General features: G+C 41.5%; 1 protein-coding gene across 1 annotated transcript in view; it reads right to left on the reverse strand.

Annotated features, from left to right (window-relative positions):
• The window catches only part of LOC120913940 (rod cGMP-specific 3',5'-cyclic phosphodiesterase subunit beta-like), an 87,440-nt gene extending 67,895 nt beyond the window's left edge, over window positions 1-19,545 (reverse strand). The window contains exons 1-4 of the mRNA XM_040324301.1: window positions 18,998-19,545; window positions 8,837-8,989; window positions 6,262-6,351; window positions 591-731 (exon numbers count right to left, since the gene is read on the reverse strand). Coding sequence (XP_040180235.1) covers window positions 591-731; window positions 6,262-6,351; window positions 8,837-8,989; window positions 18,998-19,468 — 855 coding nt within the window. The 5' untranslated portion in view covers window positions 19,469-19,545. The remainder of the gene's footprint in view (window positions 1-590; window positions 732-6,261; window positions 6,352-8,836; window positions 8,990-18,997) is intronic.
• Window positions 19,546-25,724: the final 6,179 nt, after the last annotated feature.

A 25,724-nucleotide genomic window follows, 5' to 3' on the forward strand; every position in this document is an offset into this window, starting at 1 on the left:
AGGTCTAGCATTAGACCTCCTCTGTACATCTAAAGTGGTAACCTGTAAAGGCTTTTAAAATGTTGCCTATGTATAGTAAAATTGACGTTGTTTGTCACCGTTGCATGGGCGTGCGCAATTCTAAAGCGTGACATTTTACAAAAAAAGTATTGCATTTTTCTGAATTAAAATTCTAAAAAATGTTTTTCCCTCTAAAAACTTTTGCGCATATACCGTGTGACATAAAAAAATTGCAAAATCCACCAATTTATTCTCTAGGGCCTCTGGTTTAAAAATATATAATGTTTGGGGGTTCCAAGTATTTCTAGCAAAAAATACTAATTGTTGTTACATGTACACAAAAAAAGTGCTAGAAAAGGCCTGGTCTGGAAGTGGGTAACTAGTAAATAAGAAAAGAAAGACAAGATGACACTAACCCTACCATTAGTGTTGTTATAGTTTAGCCATGTGATGGTTAAGAAATGTATACTACTGGTAATATTTTTCACATACTTTGACTTTCCGATTCTGAATCTTAAAATGCAATATATGTTATAGCTATACTAGACATTTATTATAGCTCTATACTTTTTCTGTTTATAGTACAGTACCTTTTCTTTTGTCATGTCTAGAAGACCAACAGAATATCTGTCACAGTTTAAATACCCTCTCACGGTGTAAAGGGCCTTGTGGAATTGCCTTTCAATGTCTGTCAACTCTTCAAAGACTTTGTTTGCTGCCCATAATAATACCTAGGGAATAATGCAAAATCATTCAGTCTATTACACAAAATTACCAGCAAAAATCGTTAGGAATGACATATCTTATTTATCGGCGTATAACAAGCACATGCGTATAACACGCACCCTAACTTTAAGAGGGAAGTTTCAGGAAAAAAAACTTTCCACAGCCCCTGCGTATAAAAGACAGTCACAGTTTACCCTCTATTTTTTAGGGTAAAAAAGTGAGTGTTATACGCCAATAAATACAGTAAATACTTTTTCAAAACAAAAATACTATACTTGTGTACTCAAACAGCAAATAAAATAAAATAAAAATTAAATAAAAGGAAATTTTGATTTTCAGTAAGGAAAAATATATAATATGCATGATTGCAAAACCAGACATTTTTTATATTAAAGCTGAACTCCAGGAAATCAGCTAAATACACTGCTAAAGTACCGTATATACTCGAGTATAATCCAACCCGAATATAAGCCGAGGCACCTAATTTTACCACAAAACAATGGGAAAATGTATTGACTCGAGTATAAGCCCAGGGTATCCATCTGCTTGCCTCACTGTCCCTCACTTTGCCTCACTGTGTCCATGTGCATGCCTCACTGTGCCCATGCCTCACTGTGTCCATGCCTCACTGTGCCCATGCCTCACTTTGTCCATGCCTCACTGTGCCCATGCCTCACTGTGCCAATGCCTCACTGTGTTCATGCCTCACTGTGCCTCACTGTGTCCATGCCTCACTGTGTCCATGACTAGACTTACTTTTAACATGGGAGTATATAGAAGGGTGCTCAGCTTTGAAAAATCAGTGCTCCCCGGCCGTAGGTCCCCCAGACAGAAAACATGTGTGCCAAGTTTCAGGTCCAGGGGACCTATGGCCAGCCGTTACCGGGTCCCCATTTAACATGGGAGTCTATGGAAGTGGTGCCCGACTTTGAAAAATCGGTGCTCCCCGGCCGTAGGGCCCACGGACAACAAACTTTGCTCACCAGCCGGTACCGGTTCCCCAAAATCCGGGAGATCAGGTGCAAAAAGGTGGCTCGAGTATAAGCCGAGGGGGGCATTTTCAGTACCAAAAAATGTGCTGAAAAACTTGGCTCATACTCGAGGCTATACAGCATATAATGTACATAGGTGCTGTCCACTTAATACCAGCATTTAAACAGCCCTCTATTACCATCCATTATGATATACAGTATCTCGTAAAAGTGAGTACGTCGCTCACATTTTTGTAAATATTTTATTATATCTTATCACGTGACAACACTGAAGAAATTACACTTTGCTACAATGTAAAGTAGTGAGTGTACAGCTTGTATAACAGTGTAAATGTGTTGTCCCCTCAAAATAACTCAACACACAGCCTTAATGTCTAAACCGTTGGCAACAAAAGTTAGTACACCCCTAAGTGAAAATGTTAAAATTGGGCCCAATGTGTCAATATTTTGTGTGGCCATCATTATTTTCCAGCACTGCCTTAACCCTCTTGGGCATGAAGTTCACCAGAGCTTCACAGGTTGCCACTGGAGTCCTCTTCCACTCCTCCATGATGAGATACCGAGCTGGTGCATGTTAGAGACGTTGCGCTCCTCCACCTTCCGTTTGAGGATGCCCCACATATGCTCAATAGGGTTTAGGTCTGGAGACATGCTTGGCCAGTCCATCACCTTTACCCTCAGCTTCTTTAGCAAGGCAGTGGTCATCTTGGAGGTGTGTTTGGGGTCGTTATCATGTTGGAATACTGCCCTGCGGCCCAGTCTCCAAAGTGAGGGGGATCATGCTCTGCTTCAGTATATCACAGTACATGTTGGCATTCATGGTTACCTCAATGAACTGTAGCTCCCCAGTGCGGGCATCACTCATGCAGCCCGCAGACCATGACACTCCCACCACCATGCTTGACTGTAGGCAAGACACAGTTGTCTTTGTACTCCTCACCTGGTTGCCGCCACACACGCTTATGCCCCATACACACGATCAGGCTTTTGTCCGGCCAAATCACATCGGAATTCCGACGGAATTCTATCGGAATAAAATAGAACATGTTCTATATCTAAACTCCGACAGAATTCCTCTGAATATCTGATGAAAAAACTCAGATGGGGCTACACGTGATCGAAATATCCGATGGAAAAAGTCCATCTGACTTTTTCTATCGGAAATTTTGATCGTGTGTACAAGGCATGAGTCTCATCAGACCACAGGACATGGTTCCAGTAATCCATGTCCTTAGTCTGCTTGTCTTCAGAAAACTGTTTGCGGGTTTTCTTGTGCATCATCTTTAGAAGAGGCTTCCTTCTGGGACGACAGCCTTGCAGACCAATTTGATGCAGTGTGCGGCGTATGGTCTAAGCACTGACACCCCACCCCTTCAACCTCTGCAGCAATGCTGGCAGCACTCATACGTCTATTTCCCAAAGACAACCTCTGCATATGAGGCTGAGCATGTGCACTCAACTTCTTTGGTCGACCATGGTGAGGCCTGTTCTGAACTTTATTGGCATCCCAGTCTTAGTCTGTAGGGCTCAATATTGAGTTGGCCCACCCTTTGTAATTCATCCCAAAGGTGTTCTATCAGGTTGAGGTCAGGATTCTGTGCTGGCCAGTCAAGTTCCTCCATCCCAAACTTGATGATTCATGTCTTTATGGACCTTGCTTTGTGAAATGGTGTGCAGTCATGTTTGAACAGGAAGGGGCCATCCCCAACTGTTGCCATAAAGTTGGGAGTATGAAATTGTCCAAAATGTCTAAGTATGCTGACGCCTTAAGAGTTCCCTCCATGAGAACTAAGGGGCCAAGCCCAACCCCTTAAAAACAACCCCACAACATAATCCTCCCAACAAATGATTTGGACCAGTACACAAAGCAAAGTTACTTGCCTGACGAAGGGGCTCTGTGTGGCTCCGAAACGTTGCTGTATATTTATTATGTGACCACTGAAATAAAGCTTTGGACCCTTTCTAGAAATCCTTGGTGTGCTGATGACACTTATTTTTCTTTGATCATCCACAGTTTCCAGCACTGGGTCATTGTAGCACCCAGCATTACTGAATAGCTGGTTTCTTGAACATGTGCGTGGAGAATATTGCGTTTAGTATACAAAGCAAGGACTATATAGATATGGATGAACAAGTTTGGGGTGAAGAAACTTGACTGGCCTGAACAGAGTCCTGACCTTAACCCGACAGAACAACTTTGGAATGAATTAAAGCAGAGACTGCGAGCCAGCCCTTCTCATCCACATCAGCGACTGACCGAACAAAGGTGCGTCTAAAAGAACGGTCAAACATTCCCATAGACACACTCTCAAAACTTGTGGGCAGCCTTCACAGAAGAGTTGAAGCTGGTATAGCTGCAGAGGGTGGGCCAACTCAATATTGAACCCTACAGACTAAGACTGGGATGCCCTTAAAGCGGTAGTTCACCCTCACTGACATGATTTTACCATCGAGACAGGCATTGTAGCGCGAGCTACAGTATGCCTGTCCCGATTTTTTTACCCCCGTACTCACCGTGTACTCGTACATTAAAGATTTCGGCTCCCGCGGGGAATGGGCGTGCCTATGGAGAGGGAGGATGATTGACGGCCGGCCCTGGCACGTCACTCTCCCCGAAGACAGCCGGAGTAGGTCTCGGCTCTTCACGGCGCCTGCGCACAGGCTATGCGCAGGCGCCGTGAAGAGCCAAGCCTATTTCGGCTATTTCCGGAGAAGCGTGACGCGCCAGAGCCGGCCGTCAATCATCCTCCGTCTCCATAGGCACGCCCATTCCCCGAGGGGAGTCTGTATCTTCGATGTACGAGTACAAGGTGAGTACGGGGGTAAAAAAATCAGGGCAGGCATACTGTAGCTCGCGCTACAATGCCTGATTTTATGGTAGAAGAAAAAAAAAAAAATTTTCGTTTATAGGGTGAACCCCCGCTTTAAAGTTCATGTGCGTGTAAAGGCAGGCATCTCAATGCTTTTGGTAATGCTTTTGGTAATATAGTGTATATAAAGTGCTTGCGCACAACACACAACTATGCATATTTTTAGGAGGGCAGCATTAATTTATTCAGTTTTCAAGTCCTAGCTGCTATGACAGTGCTGGTGGTAATTTTTACACAGTTTTTTGAACACCCACAAAATTAAATTCCGTGTTCCTGTATTTAGCTCTATATACAGTATACTGTATATCTATCTGTCTGTCTGTCTGTCTGTCTGTCTGTCTGTCTGTCTGTCTGTCTATCAGTATTCATATGAATAAAAAAAGTTCATTGGTGGCACATGTGGCGGAAGCTGGTTCTCCTTCCTCTCCCGCTACTGCTCACTGTCTTCACAGGCTCTCCTGGAGTCCTGGACTGAAGTGGCTGGTCGTGTTGGCACACCAAAAAAATGAAAGAGGGACCTCCTTTCCTGGATCATCTCTACGGTGTATTAAACCAGAAGCGATGAGGATTTTGTCACTTCCAGTTTTGGTTATTGTTTACCGGCTAGCATCTGATCAAACCAAGGGTAGAGGAGAGTTCTGGGGTCTAATAGACTTCAGACTTCTCAGTACAGAGTAACTATTACTGCCCATGCTATCACAAGGGATGTTTTTACATCTTTTGTGATAGCAATAAAGTTGATTAAAAAAAATTTAAGAGGCAGTGTCAAAATATTTTATTAATATTTTTATATAATACAATTTTTTTTTAATTAAAGCACCCCTTCCCCTGTGCTCACGTGCAAATGCGAAAGCATACATAGGTCCCCCACACAAATGTAAACGGTGATCACACCACAGCACCACACATATTGCTATGAATGTCAGAGTGAGAGAAATAATTCTTGCACCGGACCTCCTGTTTAACTCTACACTTGTTACCTGTAAAGGCTTTTAAAATCTTGCCTATGGAAATTTTTAGGTATCATAGTTTGTCGGCGATCCATGTATGTAAGGGAAGCCTCAGAATTGTCTTGAGCAGCAAGTACCGTATTTATCGGCGTATAACACGCACAGGTGTATAACACGCACCCTAACTTTAGGAGGGAAGTTTCAGGAAAAAAAATTCCACAGTCCCCTGCGTATAACACGCAGGCACAGTTTACCCTCTATTTTCAGGGTAAAAAAGTGAGTGTTATACGCCAGTTAATTCAGTAGTTAATAGCAGAGCATGCAGTGTGTCACATTACCACCAATGTAAATATAGGCCTAGATTCACGTACGGCCGATCTACGTTGCGCGGGCGTAGCGTACCGTATTTACGCTACGCCGCCACAACTTAGAGAGGCAAGTGCTGTATTCACATAGCACTTGCCTCCTAAGTTACGGCGGCGTAGCGTAAATGGGCCGGCGTAAGCGCGCGTAATTCAAAGTAGGCTGGTAAGGGGCGTGTTGTATTTAAATGAGGCTTGGCCCCATGTGGATACATGGCCGAACAAACGGCGCATGCGCACGCATGCTCAGTATCACGTCGTATTTACGAATCTGGGCCATAATTTATAAGACAGAAATAAATTTAGCTATACTATCTGGCAAAATCAACAATAAGATAGAAAACATTTTTAGCTTCTTTACCTGACCTCGACGTGTCTCACAGTTATGAAGATAACTAAGGTGATAGATTTTCAGGTTTAAGGAGGCAAAATTTAAATATTTTAAAAACACCTGTAATTAAAAAAAAAAAAAACACATTTCAGTAAATTTAACATAAACTTGCAACTTTTATTTTGTTGTGTGCTTTTATAAAAAAAAATGTACACAACATTTGCACAGCTTTCACCAGAGATTTACACATTTTTCTAATCGAATCCACACAGAACATGTGCATCTTTAATGAATTTTGTGTAGATCTTGTGTTAAAACCTTTATAAATATACCCCTACTGTATATGCTGTATTCCATTATTACTTGCTAAAATAAATTTAACACTGCTGTCACTAGGGAACCCCAGACATCACACCTACTACTGCAATTCCAAAGCACCAACCTTGTCCAGGCCACCAAGAATGCACATTTGTATAAAAGGAATCTTTTAATACCTTCCAATGTACAAGTGGTTGTGTGGTGTAGTTATAACTTCTACTCTATTTTGCACAATTTGCAGCTTTTATGTACACCTTTTTATACTGAAAAAAATGTAAGATTAGCCATGCAGAGAGGGAAAAGGATCACGACAGGATATTTTTATAAAGTTACAGAATGTCTGATTGGGTACACATACAATGAACGAAATAGAAAAAAACTCCCAGAATTTGTGGGACCACAGCAGTTTTCACTCAATGCATGTTCAAAAATGTTGCCATCACCCAATACTTACACCCAGAAGGGGGTGCCCCAAACTGCACATGTGCCACCACTACCCTGCCCACAAAAATGGAGGTAGGTGCACATCAACAGAAGGATAACTGGGGGGTTTGGGCTAATAGGAGGATGTGTCTTGTAATTAAGGTTTAGGAGGAGGGTGATGCTGGGGGTAATGGTGTATGAGGAGGGTGATTCTGGGGGTAATGGTATATGAGGAGGGTGATGCTGGGGGTAATGGTATAAGTAGACAGTGGCAGGAGATACTGAACGAAGAATCGGTGGCCATTTAAGCAAAACCTGAGTAATATCTTGGTGTTATTGGGGTGGGAAGAAATGGGTCTAGCTGTTAGCATAGCCTCTAGAACAGTACTATATATTTTTTATATTGATTTGTATTTTACTTTAGATTCTGACCATTATCCTTTAATCCCCCTCCTCTTTTAGAATCAAATTCTGTTTAGAGCACACTGTGATTGGTCCTGTCCCTACTCAACCCCCAATCTCTGGAATTCTGATTCCCAAAAGTTCCCAGGTATGATACTAGGTGACCCCCAAAATAAAATCATATTGCACACCCTAGAGCTAAAATGATGGCATTAGATAAGGGACACTTGTTTCTGGTGACTGTATTCCATTCCATTATGGTAAGAAAGATCACTCTCTGAGCCATAACTTGGATTTCAACCACTTGCTTACTGGGCACTTATACCCCCTTCCTGCCCAGGCCAATTTTCAGCCTTCAGCGCTTCCATTTCATTGCAGCTAGTTGGGGGTAATCGCCATAATTGGCTGGCTTTGCAATGTGGATTTTTTTCCTGCACAAAACATTTACAGTACCTTGAAAAAGTATTTATACTGAAATTTTCTACATTGTGTCATGTTGCAACCAAAAACGTAAATGTATTTTATAGGGATTTTGTGTAATAGACCAACACAAAGCGGCACATGATTGAGAAAAGGAAGGAAATTGATAAATGCTTTTCCAAATTTTTTACAAATAAATACTAGTAAAAAAATATATTAATAAAAATGCCATAAATCTATCCCCTATTTTGTAGACGTTATAACTTTTGCGCAAACCAATCAATAAACGCTTATTGCAATTTTTTTACGAAAAATATGTAGAAGAATACGTATCGGCCTAAACTGCAGAAAAATATATATATTTTTATATATTTTTGGGGGATATTTATTATAGCAAAAAGTTAAAAAAAATATATTTTTTTCAAAATTGTCGCTCTATTTTTGTTTATAGCGCAAAAAATAAAATCCGCAGAGGTGATCAAATACCACCAAAAGAAAGCTCTATTTGTGGGTCAATTTTGTTTGGGAGCCACGTCGCATGACCGCGTAATTGTCAGTTAAAGCGACGCAGTGCCGAATCTCAAAAAGTGGCCCGGTCATTGACCAGCAAAATGGTCCGGGGCTGAAGTGGTTAACTGGGTTCACCACAAGTTTTTGAAATTTGAGCTTTGAGCAAGATTCATGGAACTGTTTGTGATCCGAAGATGGGTATATTAGCCCACCCGTATCCAGCAGAAGGCAGTGTCAGTGGCAGCACTGCTATTGACATCAACTCATTGCTGAACATGTGATAAAACTTATGGAGATATTTTCTCTTGCCAAATCACTTTTCCAATTCAGTAAACCTTTATCAGCCCAACAGATGATTAAACTCATTTACTGTCCACCTATTTATTTATTTTTTTAAGCATAATTTTGGACATTTGAAACTAAGTCATTGGTTGAGATAATGCATGGGTGACCTAACTGTTGTGGAAAAAAACACGCAATGTAATTTCACAAAAAACATCCAACAGTTTTCAGTATAAACTTTAATACTTACATTTTCGTCATATTTCGTAAAGAAAGATCCATCGGTCTTGTTCACTGCCATAATAACAGCAACAACATCTTTGCCATTCATAATTGGTGTAGCCAGTATATTTTTGGTTTTGTACTCTGTAAGCTCATCTGCAAATCTGCTGTAGGTGGTGTCCTGTGCCAAGACAATCAGTAAAATAAATCATTTGTTTTAAACATTTGAAAGGGAAATATCATATTACACATGCATTTTCTTTTTGCCTTTAATAATTTTGTCCCTATCTCCTTCTGTAGGATGCTCTATGTAGAGGATGTAGATTAACTACATAGAGGATGCTCTATGTAGTTAATCTCAACCTTCTTCTTCATGCTTTAGCCTCCATTCACCACATGTACGGTATTCTGCTGGAGCTGGACACACTATGATTTTTTGAATTTGATAGTCTTCTGTTATGATCTTTGGACTAAAACTTTCTATGAACTCCAAATTGTCATTTGAATCAAGTCACTCACTGCCAAGCTACCGAAATTTAAGAAATTAATAGTAGTGTGAACAGTGGTAAAAACTACTACACTACTACACATCATTACAACAGGGGTAATACCCCCTATTAAAAAAAGCCACTCAATAACTCATATGTATGGCCTACCATGGTAATATTAACATATTTTTTTTTTTACAATGAATAAATGACAAACATAAGGGATGTGTGACACCTCATAGTGATAACTAGGGATGGGCGAACGGTTCGGCCCGAGCATAAGTTTGGGTCGAACTTTTGTTGTTCGGTCGTTCGGGAAACACCCGAACTTCGGGGGCGGTCGACCGTTTGTCCCCCCCCCCCCCCCGAACTGACCACAATGCATTGCGGCACTGAACAGTGCATTGCAAGCCCTGATTGGCTGAAGAAGTGAAAGCCTCAGCCAAACAGGGCACAGAGCACTGTCAGAGTCATGATTAGACACTGTCATCATGACTTTATCCAATCATGGCTCATTCCCGCCCCACAGTAAAAAAGTATTCTTGCAATTGCAGTCATTATCAGTGTTATTTTGGCATGGAGAGAGATAGAACAGGGCTCTGTTCAGTGCTATTAGTTAGTTAGTGTGCTATACTGTGCTATTTTGCTTCAATTGTCAGTGTGGTATATTAGTTTAGTGTCAGTCTAGGTATAGTGTGAGTGTAGTGAGGAGGACCACCATTCAGCTTTACATAGTGTACATCTAGAGTAAGGACAGCTCAGATAGTTTTACTGTAGTGTAGTGAGAACGTGCCAATTATACATACATTAGTGTAGAGTAGGGGCAGCTCAGATAGTTTCAGTGTAGTGGAGTGTAGTGAGACCGTGTCAGTGATCTTGACATTTAGTGTATAGCTAGAGTAGGGACAGTTCAGACAGCGTCAGTGTAGTGACGGTTGAACACCATCTATTTGATTGCGTTACTGCAAGTTTAACGCCATTTACTTCTGTGTGCGTTACGCCATATGGTTTTGCGTGTGTTACTGCCAGTTTAACGCCATATAGTTTTGTGAGTTATTGCCAGTTTAACGCCATATAGTTTTGTGCGTCACTGTACGTTTGGCGCATTATATTGCAGTATATTATATTGTATCTGTGGAGTGTGTCTGTGTAGTGTGAGTACTCAAATTAAAGGGCACCAACCACCTCTTTACATTGATTTAAGTGCATCTACGTACAGATTTCAACTTCTCCTTTACATTTTCTTATAAGCACCGCCCCCTCCCTCCCAATAATGTCTGAGAGGACAACAAGGAGAGGCAGACATTCCCTTGGTACTGTAAGGGGTCCAGCAACAAATGTGTCCACAGGCAAAGGTGGACGTGGTGGTGGTCAGTCCTCAGGCAGGGCATAATTTCTAATGTTTAGTGAGTTTGTCCATGCTATCCAGCCACAGCATGCAGAGGAGGTGTTGGACTGGCTTACTAAACCTTCCTCATCCTCCTCATCCTCTGTCACACAAGCAGAAAAATTTTTTTTACATCAAGAGAAATTCTTGCTTACATCAAGAGTACCTCTATAGGGTTACGGTGGGAAGCCACCACCGACACCCAAAGAGCAATTTTTCTGCACCTGTCTGACAGGTGCATATCATTGCAATTTTTTACAGCAAGGCAAATTCTTGTTTGCATCAAGATTATAGGGCAGGGCTGTTGCGACAGGACAGGCAAACCAAGCAAGTGCTTGGGGCCCCGAGCTGGCCTGCTGGGCCCCCTCGCAACTCGCTCGCTGGACGAGAAAGAAATATGAAGTCACATCTGGCAGCGACCGAACCCCCCGCTTCTAAACTTGAAGACTCAAAAGCTTGAATGTAGCCCCCCCGCTGCTCATCTTGAATGTCGTCGTCCCCGCTTCTTAAATTGAAAAAACTCAGCAACATTTCCCCCCCCCCCCCCCCAGCTTCTCAACTAGAAAACAAATGTTGTTGTTCATCTTGCTTGGGGCCCCCAAATTCCTTCAACTGGCCCAGTTATAGGGTTACAGTGGGAAGGTGCCACGACACCCAAAGACCAATTTTAACGCACCCGTTCTATCCAAAGTCAAAGTGACACCAGAATGTATCCAAAAAGTCTCTAATCTTGTCATTGTGGCCTCATCATACACACTGGCTCCCCAATTGTTGCTGAGCAAAATAAAGGCAGCTTGCAGTAAAAATGTAATGTTTTTTGGCTTTATAAATTAAATTATTGCTGCAGCAGATTCTATACATGGTACAGATCTGGCACTTTACAGTTCGACTAAGGGGATCCCCCAGGCACTATATTGGAAGGAATTTTGCATTTTTAGGCTTCACTTTAAAAATCAAAAAATCACTGCTCATTTAAAAATTACGTTTTTCACCAACTTTTTACCAAATTACTTGCTTTTAAGCCTTCAAAATTTGAATATTTTATATTTGACGTTCAGATCCGATTGACTTTAATGGGATTCGTTATGTGGGTTCGAACTTTCGTGGTGTTTGAAAGTTCGGGTTTGAACCGGACAACTTGTACCTCTTCACTGTTAAAAATATGCACTCACCTCATATATAGACCTAAAATAGGTCCATATAAACCCTCCCCTTAGGAGTATAACTCCAATGGTTGGCAACTTTGCTCCTGTTCCAGGGACACTTGCTTCGATGTGCAGTAATTCTCATGCAAGTGGTGCTCAAAGAATTAAAAAAACTGACATAGTGCTGAACTGTATAAAATTGGTGCTTTATTAAAAAGCTAAGAATAAAACTCACATTTGTGGGTGCACTTTCTCAGTGCACTTGGACAAATGTTGACACATTTGGGGTGTGAGGCCCCCTTAACAATCACTTTAGTATTTACAGCGACTCAGCTCTGGGAGATGCAAATACTTCTTACTAGTGTGCGATGATGTCACAAAGCTCGTTTCAACGCGTTTCATCACTCTTCACGTGACTTCCTCAAGGAGTCCTTGAGGAAGTAACATGACGAAATACATCAGGGCAGAGCTTTGTGATGTCATCACGCACTAGCAGGAAGCAATTGCATCGACCAGAGCTGAGTGACTGTGGATATTTAAGTAATTGTTAAGAGGGCCACACACACGCCAAATGTGTTAAGGTTATGGAGAACACAGATTCAAGGTAGTGTGTTGATTTTAAGGACCTTGTTTACATTTATTCCTTGTCATTTGAGCATTGGTCACACAGAGTGTTGTCACTAGGAGGTGTCACAGATCACTTATGTTTGTCATTTATTATTTGTAAAAAAATGTAATATGTTAATATTACCACAGTAGTCAATATACAGTATATGAGTTATTGAGTGGCTTTTTTTGCAGTAGGGGGTATTACCACTGATATCATGTATCTGAAGTGTAGTAGTGTTTAGCACTGTTTTCAATAGAGGGGTAGCGCTTCACTATATTTATATTATTTACAGTTGAGTTTATGTGGAAACACATATAGGTGTCAAGCAGCAAGCCTCACATGATATTTATTGATTTACTTTTTTGGTTACTGCAAACTCTGAGTATATACATAGTAGCGCAGGGGATTATTAACAGTCCATTAATTCCAGCTCTAATAAATAGTCTAGGGGTTGTCTTTTTGGTGATTTATGGCTTGTCAAATTTGTAGCAGGAGAAGGAGGTTAGGGCATGGGATACTCCAAAACAATTAGCTTTGAGACAACAATCGTGTCCTTAAGCAACTGTGAATTTTGGACACTCAAGGTCTCACAGTTGGGGACCATAAGGCAAGTTTCCTTGGCATCTGGTTACCCTGCACTACTGTACAGCTACTGGTACCCAGTGCAATCTCCAGTACACTGCACAGTACAGGAGGGCACTCTTCTCTAAGCTCACAGCCCAGGGCACTGCTGAGCACAGGAAATGGTCAGCATCTGAGACACTATGAGAGCAGTCTCAGTCCAAGCAACCTCTGGCACTTGTATCACAAAAGCACACAGTGACCAGGAATCAGTTCAGGGTCACTACAAACAAGTCCATAGGACAGCTTCCACCTTCCAACATCCTTTGGACACAGCCCAGTGAGTCATTCCCTAGACTAGATGCCATTGGTGAAATCCTGCAGTCAGTTCCAGATAACTTCCGGGTCCCAGTTCAGCTAAAGGCGCTGATCGTTATTCAGGCTGGTTGTACTTTCGGAGATGCACCCATTTTTACACCCAGTGACATAATCACTGGGTTTACTCTGGAAGCTATGGTTGTGGGTGACAGGGGTTGGCAAGGCAATTTTGTAACACTGAATGCAAAGAACTTCTAAGCACTTGTGAATCCATTCATGCACATACTAAATGAATAAATATTTCCCAGAACAGTACTAGTGTTTCTTTCTGCCCTAAAAAATGCCCAGAGAATGGTAACCCTTGTTATTACTGTGTTCCTACTAGGGAGATTCCCCCTCACTTCCTGTTTAGTAGACAGTGTTCCTGAGAAAAACCTGACTTAATCTCAAGCTCTTCCCACGGGCAAATGTTAATGAAATTTTTCTTCTTTAACATTTTTAGTCTCTCGGGTTATAATCACTGATATATTATTATTCATGTTGTAAGCTCATAGTAAAGAGACAGAAAAACATTTGCTCCTTCTTGGAAAGCATCTTCAAAAAGTCAAGACTAGGATGTTAACAACAGTGCTGGATATAGAACCTTGTGAAAAGGCCTTAGGCTGCATTCACACCTGAGCGTATTGTTTTCAGGAAGAAAGTCCCACATTTTACCGCGATTGTGTACAGGTCAAAAGGTCACCAATGTAAGAAGCAGAAAAACACCTGTAATCTGCCCAAAAAGAAGCTTGAGTTTTTTTGATTGTTAGGCATGTTGCTTCAGATAACAGAACGCTCAGATGTGAACAGAGGACATTTAAATTAATAGGATTTTGCGTGTTGGGCGTTCTTGAATTTTTGAGATGAGGATTTTACAAGCGTTTTACGAGCTGAAAACACTCAAGTGCGAATGGGTCCTTAAAGTACTGCCTCCACATCATGGAGCATATTATCATAACCATATTTTTAAGCTTGGCAAAAAAGCACACTAAAGTCTAATGTGTTTATCATGAAGTGAGCAAGTAAACATCTCCATTTTGGCCAACCCATGTCACCCCAGAAATATAAGTGGGATGCTTAAGAAAAATCTGCCATCTTTCTGTGAATAAGTGTTCTTAAATACAAAAAGGAAGGTGCTCTTATGCACAGATGTTTGCAGGAGTTTTAACCACAGACAGAGGATGAAACACCTCACCCAGAGTCCAAATATAAGGTTTTATTCCTGAAAGAGGAACTACACTGTATCTAAACACCATAAACCAAAGCACTATTTAATTTATTTTAAATATTCAAAGCAAACTCACCCATCCATCCATGTTTCTATTCTTTAAATTGCTCAGAAATGACCCCCTAGCATTTCTGATTGTGGCCATCTTGAGTAAGGGCAGATGATTCATGTAGCAATTACTTCCTGGAATCCATCTGCCCTTAGCTCAGACATGCAGGCAGGAGGGTGTGCTTAGCTGAGTAAACCCCTCCTCCCCTCCTGTAGACTCCTGGGATGTATGACATCATTTGCCTAGGCATGGAAACTAGAAAGGAACTAAAGAAATGTAAAAAACTGTTTAAAACAAGTAAATATGATATACTTTCCTATTTTTGTTTACTAATGCTAGCAGCATAAGAATTAAAAATAGTAAATGTTGATTGAGAGAGTGAAGATTCACTTTAAAAAAAATAGTATGTAAAACATTTCAAGGGTCAGTATGTGTCCCTTTCATCAGGACTTCTTAAATACCAATGGATATGATAAATGGATTCAGGGAGATAATATAATGAGTCCATTCTTCAAACTCATCATTATACAAGAAGCTCTGATAAAGGGATTATCTTCTAATTCACGAATAGTGTTGGCTACAAATGCAGCATATATATTTGTTTTAATGAAATGCAACCTCATATTTGTGCTTTTTTAGGTGTCTCTGCAATCTCAGTCGGAAGTGTTTTTGCAGAACCTACAGTACGTGTAAGCCGCCTACCTAGTATTTAATGCACTTCCAGACACTAAACTCCATGTGAATTTTTGGGAGTTCGTTTAGGAGCTTTATGTAGTCTGAAGTAATAATTTTACTATAATCAGCAATGAACTAGGTTTTTCAGTAACACAACTATAATTCCAACCAAGCCCTGTCTCTTCATTTGTAAAATGGCCACAAGCATGATATTGCCTATGCATCAAATGAAATACCATTGTTGGGGATGCTCAAAAACGATATAGCACAGTTTTTAGTGGACTTGGTACATTGTAAAATACATAGCCCAACTACTGTTGCTCTATTAGAAAGTGTATTGTCCAATACCTAGTGTTCCAGTAATAAGTATATTATCTAGTTCCTATGGTGCAGTGGAAAATATACTAACAATCCATGGCAAACCAGTGTAAAATGTATATCTAAAGTTTTTGCAGGTGCTGCATAGAAACTAGGGTTGTCCCGATACCACTTTTTTAGGACTGAGTACAAGTACCGATACTTTTTTTCAAGTAGTCGCCGATACCGAATACCGATACTTTTTTTAAAATGTGTCCCCAAATGCAGCGATGTCCCCCCACAGATGCAGCCATGTATCCCCCCATGCAGCCATTGTCCCCCCCATGCAGCCATTGTCTCCCCCCATGCAGCCATTGTCTCCCCCCATGCAGCCATTGTCTCCCCCCATGCAGCAATGTATCCCCCATGCAGCCATTGTCACCCCCCATCCAGCAATGTATTCCCCCAGCCATTGTCTCCCCCCATGCAGCCATTGTCTCCCCCCATGCAGCCATTGTCTCCCCCATGCAGCCATTGTCACCCCCCATGCAGCCATTGTCACCCCCCATGCAGCCATGGTCACCCCCCATGCAGCCATTGTCACCCCCATGCAGCCATTGTCACCCCCCATGCAGCCATTGTCACCCCCCCATGCAGCCGTTGTCACCCCCCATGCAGCCATCGTCACCCCCCATGCAGCCATTGTCACCCTCCATGCAGCCATTGTCACCCCCCATGCAGCCATTGTCACCCCCCATGCAGCCATTGTCTCCCCCCATGCAGCCATTGTCTCCCCCCATGCAGCCATTGTCTCCCCCCATGCAGCCATTGTCTCCCCCCATGCAGCCATTGTCACCCCCCATGCAGCCATTGTCTCCCGCCATCCAGCGTCTCCCCCCATGCAGCCATTGTCTCCCCCCATCCAGCGTCTCCCCCCATGCAGCCATTGTCTCCCCTCATCCAGCGTCTCCCCCCATGCAGCCATTGTCTCCCCCCATGCAGCCATTGTCTCCCCCCATCCAGCGTCTCCCCCCATGCAGCCATGTCAAGCTTACCTGCATCCCCGCTGCCGCCGACTGTGTAATACGCCGGGAACATTACAACTTTGAATCGCTGTAATGATTGGCGCCGCGCTGCGTATAGACACTCCCCCTCGCTCGGGATTGGACAGTTCACCCGAGCGAGGGGGAGTGTCTATGCGCGGTGCGAATCATTACAGCTATTCAAAGCTGTAATGTTCCCGGCATATTACATAGTCGGCGGCAGCGGGGATGCGGCGTCACAGCGACGGCGGGGGGGGGGGAAAGTATTCTATATTGGTATCAGGGGTATTTGCGGGAGTACGAGTACTCCCGCAAATACTCGGAATCGGTTCCGATACCGATACTAGTATCGGTATCGGGACAACCCTAATAGAAACTATATTGTTCAGTATTTGCTAATCAAGTAGTTTTTCACTATATGTATCCCAATTTGTGTTCATATCCTTAACAAGCTAATAGATGGCCTCATGAATTAAAATATTTTAAAAAAACTCTCTCGGCCAGATTCACAAAGAAATACAATGGCGTATCTCCTGATACGCCGTCGTATCTCTGAGATCCAACGGTCAGATCTATGCGACTGATTCATAAGAATCAGTTACGCATAGATCTCCCTTAGATCTGACTGGTGTAAGTGACTTACACCGTCGGATCTTAGGCTGCAATATCCCGCCGGCCGCTAGGTGTCGCTTCGGTTTTTTACGCGAGGAATATGCAAATTCCGATTCCCGCCGATTCAGAAACGAACGCCCGCCCGTCGCTTTTTTTTACGTCGTTTGCGTTCGGCTTTTTCCGGCGGATAGTTACCCCTGCTATATGAGGGGTAGCTAATGTTAAGTATGGCCGTCGTTCCCGCGCCGAGTTTCAAATTTTTACGTCGTTTGCATAAGTCGGTCGGGAATACGGATGGCCGGAATTTACGTTGCCGCCGAAAACAATGACGTCCTAGCGACGTCATTTGGAGCATGCGCACTGGGAAATATCCGCGGCGGCGCATGCGCAGTTAAATCGGCACGAGAACGCGCCTGATTTAAATTGTACACTCCCCCTAGCCGCGGAATTTGAATTCAGCCGGGGAAGTTACGATCCGCCGGCGCAAGTTTGGAGGTAAGTGCTTTGTGAATACTGCACTAGCCTTGCAAAAGTGCGCCGGCGGATCATAAATCACATAGATTACGCGGATCTAAAGATCCGCTAATCTATGTGAATCTAGCCCACTGTGTTGCCTCTAGCCATCAGTCAACTTTTCTCATTTTCTTTGTATTCATGAAAAAGAAGGCTGAATGGTTGTTCTGGGTAACACACACTGCTAAACATGGTCTGTTTCAACTTAAATCTACATTCTACATTATTACATTATTTTTTGTAAGTACCTAATGATATTAAAATTTTCTTTGCCTAATGTGTATACTACAAAGTCATGGTATTTGTTCTTGGATTACATTCCGGCTCTGTTTCAATACCTATTAATTGACATGACTACCGACAAAGTAAGTCAGTTCCGTGTCATCTCTTTCTATATAGAAAACATAAGACTCAATTCACTAAGATATTTTGAGCAATGAAAGATGAAAATAATGCTCATTATGGCAAATAATTCTCCTCGAAATTTAGAAAATAATTAAAGGTTTATATGTGTATTAATTGTTAATTAAGTGTGTTAAATGTTCATAGGGAGGTACATTTTTAGGTGCAAATTTCAGTATTTAGGCTACAAACAAGTACACTAGGCAAATAGCAATGTGATTTAAGGTAGATATTAAGGTAAAAAAACATATTTTTGTTATTTTTGATATAATAAGGGCAAATTATTTAGTCACATCACCCCCTGCCTCCATCCCCCTCTGCCACCAACACCCCCTGCCTTCACCCCCCTTTGCGGTGCCACAATCTCCCCCTGCCTCCAATCTCCTCCAGGCCCCCTGCCTCCAATCACCCCCTGCCTCCATCGTCCCCTGCCTCCATCCCCCTCTGCGGTGCCACCAACAACCCCTGTCTCCATTCCCACCCTCTGCAATGCCACCATCCCCCTCTGCGGTGCCACCATCACCCCCTGCCTCCAATCACCCCCTGCCACTAACACCCCCTGCCTCTAATCTCCCCCTGCCTCCATTGCCCCGTACCTCCACCCCCCTCTGCGGTGCCACCGCAGCCATCATCGCCCGCTGCCTCCAATAACCCCCTGCCTCCAATCTCCATGCGCAGTTCCAAGCCGAACCGATCTTGGCAATTTTTACTGGCACATTTCTGCAACAGACGGTTGGCAACACTGATGTGTAGGTGTTTGTACCTGTGAATATATGCAAAATACAGTTACTGTCTTTGAACACAGACTAGAAAAGGACATACCTCAGACACATCCTTAATGTTAATGGTCTTCTTTGTATGTGCAACATGTCCTACAACTCCAATATCCAAAGGAAACACAATCTCACTATCAGGCGGTACAAGACAGTCCTCCAGTTTACTATCCTCATTGACATTGAAAAGTCTGGTAGCCAACTCTGGAGTTCCATTCCTTTGCCTGTACATAAAAAGACTACAGCGATCTGCATGAATTAGAGTGCTAATTCTCCTTAGAGTCTTGAATACGACCTTCTCCATGTTTATACTTTCTTGCATATCCTTAACAAGTTCAAAGAGAATTTCGCTTTCTTCCACCTGAACAAGTTCTCGAAAAGTAGCAAAATCCACAGCAAGGTCTTTACGGCCAAAGGCAACCGTTATTGTCTCTGGTTTTAATTTCTTCTGAAAGTATCTTTCTGTGAAGTTGGGATTATTTTCCAGAAAGGCCAAGACATCCTCTTTTTTCAGACTCATGGTTCAAATTTTAAGTTAAAGCAAAATCAGTAGTCAAAATCGGGAAATTTCCCTGCGTAACAATATAAGAAATATTGATTTACTTTATAAGTCCAGCCTGGAGCTCGGCGGTTATCATGAGAATGAGTCAACTGTGTATTAATCTCACTGTGATCAGCAAAGCGTATTCTTAATAATGCTGAAGGTGAGTCTCTAGGAGGACAGAGCTGCTCAAGCAAACCAGATCAGGTGACTCAACCTAAATCTTTAATCATCCCCTGTCATTTTCTATAACAATCTATAGATATGTATTTTTGGACGTGTATTATGCTTTAAATGTGTATAATTGTGCTTTATTTTCTCAGCCACATTCGTGTTGTCAACTGTTTGTTGTTTACTGTTCATACAGATGGATACATTTGATGTGTCTGTGCTATGCATCCTTAAAGCTTCTTAGGATTTAATTAAACAGGCACTCAAGATGGTATTATCTGAAGCCGACATGCGACCAATGTATTAGTTGCATTTACCCGCATGTATTTAGGTGTTAGTCTGTTAATTGTATTCATTTGTAAAAATTATATACATTAAAAATGAAACATTTTATTGCTACATCTGTAGCACCTCGCATACAGGAGTCTCAGAAAGGTTTTTTTTTTTTTTTTTTAACATGAGCAACCTATGTGCTTTGCAAACATTAAATATTATAGTATATCTATAGCTGACACTTTTGTATAGTAGAGAGAGTGAAGCTAAATTTTATATTATGGTAAATTACTATGTGTAAATAAAGTTCCTCTTTTCCAACAATGTTTTAGCTTTTTAACCCTTAGTGAACCATAATTAATTTCTATCATCTCCTTAATTTTCGTCTTCCCTTTAGTATTTTTGACAATTGTTTTAATTGTTATTATCTAAGTTTTTTTACGTTTGTGTTTGTTGTGTTTGTAGTGCCAGATTAAAAATGCTTTTTGCCAATAACATGATCCTAATGCATTTATAAAAGGGACACATTACTGAATAAAATGTGCAGTTAACCCTACTTAGTTTTTTTTAATTCCTAAATTTGTAGTTGAAATTGTAGTTTTATTAACTGTTTAATTAACTTTCCTAAGCGTTTTTTTAAGATGTGTTAGAGTTTACCTTTTCAGACAGAATATCATATTTCACAATAAATAGAAGACTTTTCTTATGTCTTTTCTGTCCATGGCCATTTCAATGTGCTTTTCTTGTACGTGCCTCATCCATGGCAGCGTTGAATCTGCATTTTAACAAAATGCATTCTGAGTCCATAATTTCCTGACCATCCAGGGAACTTCATATCCCATTATGCACTGCCTTACTGCATCACAGGATAGTTGTGTGTTTTATGCTCTTGACCACACTTAATGATCACTGTATAATCAGATTGTGCAATCTCCTTTAGATCTACCATCAGCTATGTAGTGCAAGGGCCTGCCTGATTTGTTCCAATTGAATAAATTGTTCACGCATAGGGCAGGCCATTGATTTCAATGGGCTGCCCTACATGCAGCAAAGTAGCTCATGAGACATTTTGGCGTACTACGGTTTGCACGTTTTTTACTGCAGTAAACAGAAAATAATTTGGCACACAGAGAATATATAGTGCAGTCAGCATTATGTATCTGTAAGACTAATGATAATGGTTGGGGGTAGTCCAAGATAGTCCCTGCTCTGTATAGGTTGAGATACGGTAAGGGGTGAAGAGTGGGAGCACCTGCAACTGACTCTGTGTGACACAATATGAGAAAAAACAAAGGGAAGGAAGTGCCAGCTAAGTGCAGTATCCCAGTTAAAACTTTTAAGGGCAATGGATAAAAAAAACACTCACAATAAATATAAAATTAAAATTCTAATCTGATGCAGAGTGTAGTGGTGTGGATTCCTCCTAGATCTGACCTGCAGGACCGTTGTGAAAGGTTTCAGCTGCTGGGAGAGACTGATGGCTGGCTCGGGAGCCTGGGGGAGCCCTGGGAAGCCACGCTAACCAGTGTGGAGTGCACATCCAAAGTGACGTCACCGGAAGGTTGGACAACCAGCCAAGAAGGCAAAGCACTAAGCTATGCGCTTGGGGCGTCTAGCGCCTTCTACAGGCCTCTTCGGAGTACGTAGCCTAGTGCCTTGCTTTTTTGTCTGGTCCTCCATTCTTCCAGTGACGTCACTTCCGCTGTGCATTCCATGCTGGTTAGCACGGCTTCCCAGGGTTCCCCCAGGCTCCCGAGCCAGCCATCCGTCTCTCCCAGCAGCTGGAACCTTTCACAATGGTCCTGCAGGTCAGATCTAGGAGGAATCCACACCACTACACTCTGCACTAGATGAGCCTTTTAACCACTTAAGCCCCGGACCATATTGCTGGTCAGAGACCAGAGCACTTTTTGCGATTCGGCACTGCGTCGATTTAACTGACAATTGCGCGATCGTGTGACGTGGATCCCAAACAAAATTGGCGTCCTTTTTTCCCCACAAGTAGAGCTTTCTTTTGTTGGTATTTGATCACCTCTGCGGTTTTTATTTTTTGCGCTAAAAAATAAAATAGAGCGACAATTTTGAAAAAATAAATATTTTTTACTTTTTACCATAATAAATATCCCCCAAAAATATATATATATATAAAAAAAAAAATTTTTCCTCAGTTTAGGCTGATACGTATTCTTCTACATATTTTTCGTAAAAAAAATTGCAATAAGCGTTTATTGATTGGTTTGCGCAAAAGTTATAGCGTTTACAAAATAGGGGGACGTTTTATGGCATTTTTATTAATATTTTTTTTTTACTAGTAATGGCGGCGATCAGCATTTTCTTTTCCATATTGCGACATTATGGCGGACACTTTTGACAAATTTTTGGGACCGTTGGCATTTTTATAGCGATCAGTGCTATAAAAAATGCATTGATTACTATAAAAATGCCTCTGGCAGGGAAGGGGTTAACACTAGGGGTCGGGGAAGGGTTAAGTATGTTCCCTGGTTGTGTTCTAACTGTAGGGGGGGTGGACTCACTAGGGTAAATGACTGATCGCTGTTCATACATTGTATGAACAGACAGTCAGGTATTTCTCCCCTGACAGGACCAGGAGCTCTGTGTTTACACACACAGCTCCCGGTCCCCGCTCTGTAACGAGCGATCGCGGGTGCCCGGCGGTGATCGCGACCCTTAGGCACGCGCGCGGGCCCCCTAGTGGCCGCTTCGAGAGCCGACGTTATACTACGCGCAGGAGAGCCAACCTGCCGCCGTAGAACTGCAGCGGCTGGTCGTTATGTAGTTAACTTTGTTTCTTGTGAGTGTTTTTTATCAATTCCCATTAAAACTTTTAACTGGGATACTGCACTTAGCTGGCGCTTCCTTACCTTTGTTCTTTCACATTTTTTACTGCGCATTCCGCCACATTTGTCGCACGTTTTTTCAAGCCGCAAAATTAGTATTTGGGGTGCCATTAACAATTAATGTCACTGAAAGCGTGACTAGTTAATTTTATGTGTATAAAGGTGGCCTTGCACTATACAATCCGATTGTAAAATTTCGGTACGATTTCCTTAACCAAAACTATATAATTATAGTTATATACACACCTATCTGTCCAATCACTCTGTGTTCAATCAGGAAGGCCCTTGCACTACACAGTTCATGGTAGATCTAAAGGAGAGTGTAAAATCAGATTGTATATGGTAATCTTTATAGACTTCCAGGGACACACTGTTTTCAATACTACAGCTCTGTACCACATAGGTTGCTATGTGATCGCTCAGCTCCTACTCACTCTGCCAAATGAACAATCGATTCAAGGTGATGGTAAGGTACAAAACAATCTATCAGCAGAGGAAGATGCTGGTTGTGTATTCAGGGAGAACCGTGTTTACTGACATTTCCTGCATTTGAGACGCATGTAACTACAGAGGTGGGTAGGAGCAAGCTCATGGAGGCAGAGGACAGGTGCAGGGTGTGTGTTAATGAGGTCAGCTGCTGCACTACATCCTTTTAATGGTTTTCACATTCCAAAGGATGAATACCAGGAAGTAATGGAGGAGTTATCTATAGGAAATACTGGAGACTGAGGTAAAGCCTGCTCTAGAATATAGAGAAAGCTTTTTATTTTCTGTGACAGAGGTACATTAATGGTATATTGCTACATAGGAAAGCTGGAATTTAGAAAAAAAGGTGAAGTGGCCCTTAAAGAGCTATCGTGCACTTTGGCATCCTCACCTTGGGTGCTAGAGAACATGCCTCAGTAGAGAATGGCCACAAAGGTTTCAAAAATGTGTGGTTATATGAATAGAAACTATCAGTGATATAATTAGGTCATTAAAGCTTTCTTTCAATTGTTCTTTTCACGTATTATTTCATTAGTAATGTATAACACAAAGAACTTTTTGCAATGTTTAATATTCATTCATACAAAATATAAGAAAGGTTAAAATATAAAAAAAAATGAAAAATAAGACAGTATTTTGTTGAATAGGTGATCTTTATTAGCAGTTTAGTATGTTATTACATGATTTTTTATCTCTTTTGATGTTTTGTTAAAAAGACAGGGCAGTATGAAACAAAAATGCCCATGTACACAATCACTAAAAGTAAGAATACTTTCTGAACTTTCAAGAAAGAACTATCAGTTACAATATATTTTGGTACTCCTGGCTAATTGAAGGAATGGAACAGCAAACCAGCAAAAAATGTATTATAGGAGAAAAAGTTAAGCTGCCCATAAATAGATCAAAATTAAAGGAGTTGTAAAAGGAATTTTTTTTTTTTTTTTTTTGCTCAAATGACTGTTTACAGGGTATAGAGACATAATAGTTAACTGATTCCTTTTAAAAACGATAAAAAAAAAGATAAAAATCAATCACATAATGTACCTGTAGTTTCAGTTTCGTTTTGGCATGTTATCTTGCCTCTGTGCTGTATAGAGCCATAGAGAAGTGATGGTTTGGAAAATGAAACTAGAATCTCCCAGTACTGTGGTCATCAGGAAACAGACAACCAGGAAGTGTCCAGAACAGAGCAGAATTGCAGCAACATCAGAGCAAAAACGAACATCGAGGACATGAAACCAGGATTGCAGTAAGGTAAAGGAAGCTATTTAGCTAAAAAAAAAATCCTTTAGTGACCCTTTAAGCCAAGTTTAGCAGGGAGCGACGAAATATCAATCCATGTGTGTGTGTGTCCTTGTTGACAGAAGTCGATTGTTGGATCAACTTTTATCGAACAGGAATGTTGAAAATCTTTTGTAGCTGCCAATCATTTACAGCCACTGATCAGTGAATTTTGACTGTGGAAAGGCCCATTGTCAGAAAACAATGTCTCAGCGAGGGAGATTTTTTCCTCCATCTCGTTTGTGTTAATGGATGGAGGAAACTGTATTTTTTTGCCGTTCAGCCATCTGGCTGAACAAAAAAAAAGACCCCTTTTTTTGACAGTTTTAAAGAATGGGGCCAAAAGTGATCAATTCTGCTTATAGTTGTAATAGTTAAAGCAAAATGGGAAGCTCTGATTGTTCGCACCCACACATACAGGTCCCAGAAGAAGGCAGGACCATTCAGAAAGCACAGCGCAACTCGTGCATGTGCAGTAAAAAAACGTCAGTGAAGCCTGGCAGCTTTTCTTAACATCAAAAGTTAAAAAAGTGACGGGCAGGGAGCTGCAGCACTCAGCCTGTGACTCATATTCATAGCTATGCTTCTTCTCTATGTACTGTGTGAAGGAGCTGTGTCCCTTCCCTCCAATCAGGGCTCTGCAATGACTCAGATCCCTGTTCCCTGCTATTAGAACTAAGAAGAAATCCTTTCCTCCCTGTATTTTCTAAATAATCTACAAAATAAATGACTACAAATACACAGCTACAATTTATGTAAGAGGATTTGTTTCATCTATGTGTATCACCTGAAGATAGTCACTGTATACGGTATATGTAAGGGTTTACAACCACTTTAATATGATGAACCTGTGTTTTCCTTGGATAGAAGATCCTGTACAAGGGACATACATTTTTTTTTTAATAGATTTTTTTCTTCATAGTTGAGTGATTGACCTTATTTACTGACATTAACATTTATTTTTCCTGAAGAACTTTCCCTACTCCCAACCCCTGTTGAGCACACAATTATACAGGAACCCTAATGCTGTAGTTTATTAGCTAATCATGCAAATCAAATCAAGGTGCTCCAAAATATTAGGTAAAAAGTATATAACATGCAGCGCAGGGGTGAGGAGTGTGTAATGCAAAGAGTGCAGAGGTAAGATGTGTGTAATGCATGAGGGG

Source organism: Rana temporaria, chromosome 1, assembly GCF_905171775.1.
Source record: "Rana temporaria chromosome 1, aRanTem1.1, whole genome shotgun sequence".
NCBI classification, from domain to species: Eukaryota; Metazoa; Chordata; class Amphibia; order Anura; family Ranidae; genus Rana; species Rana temporaria.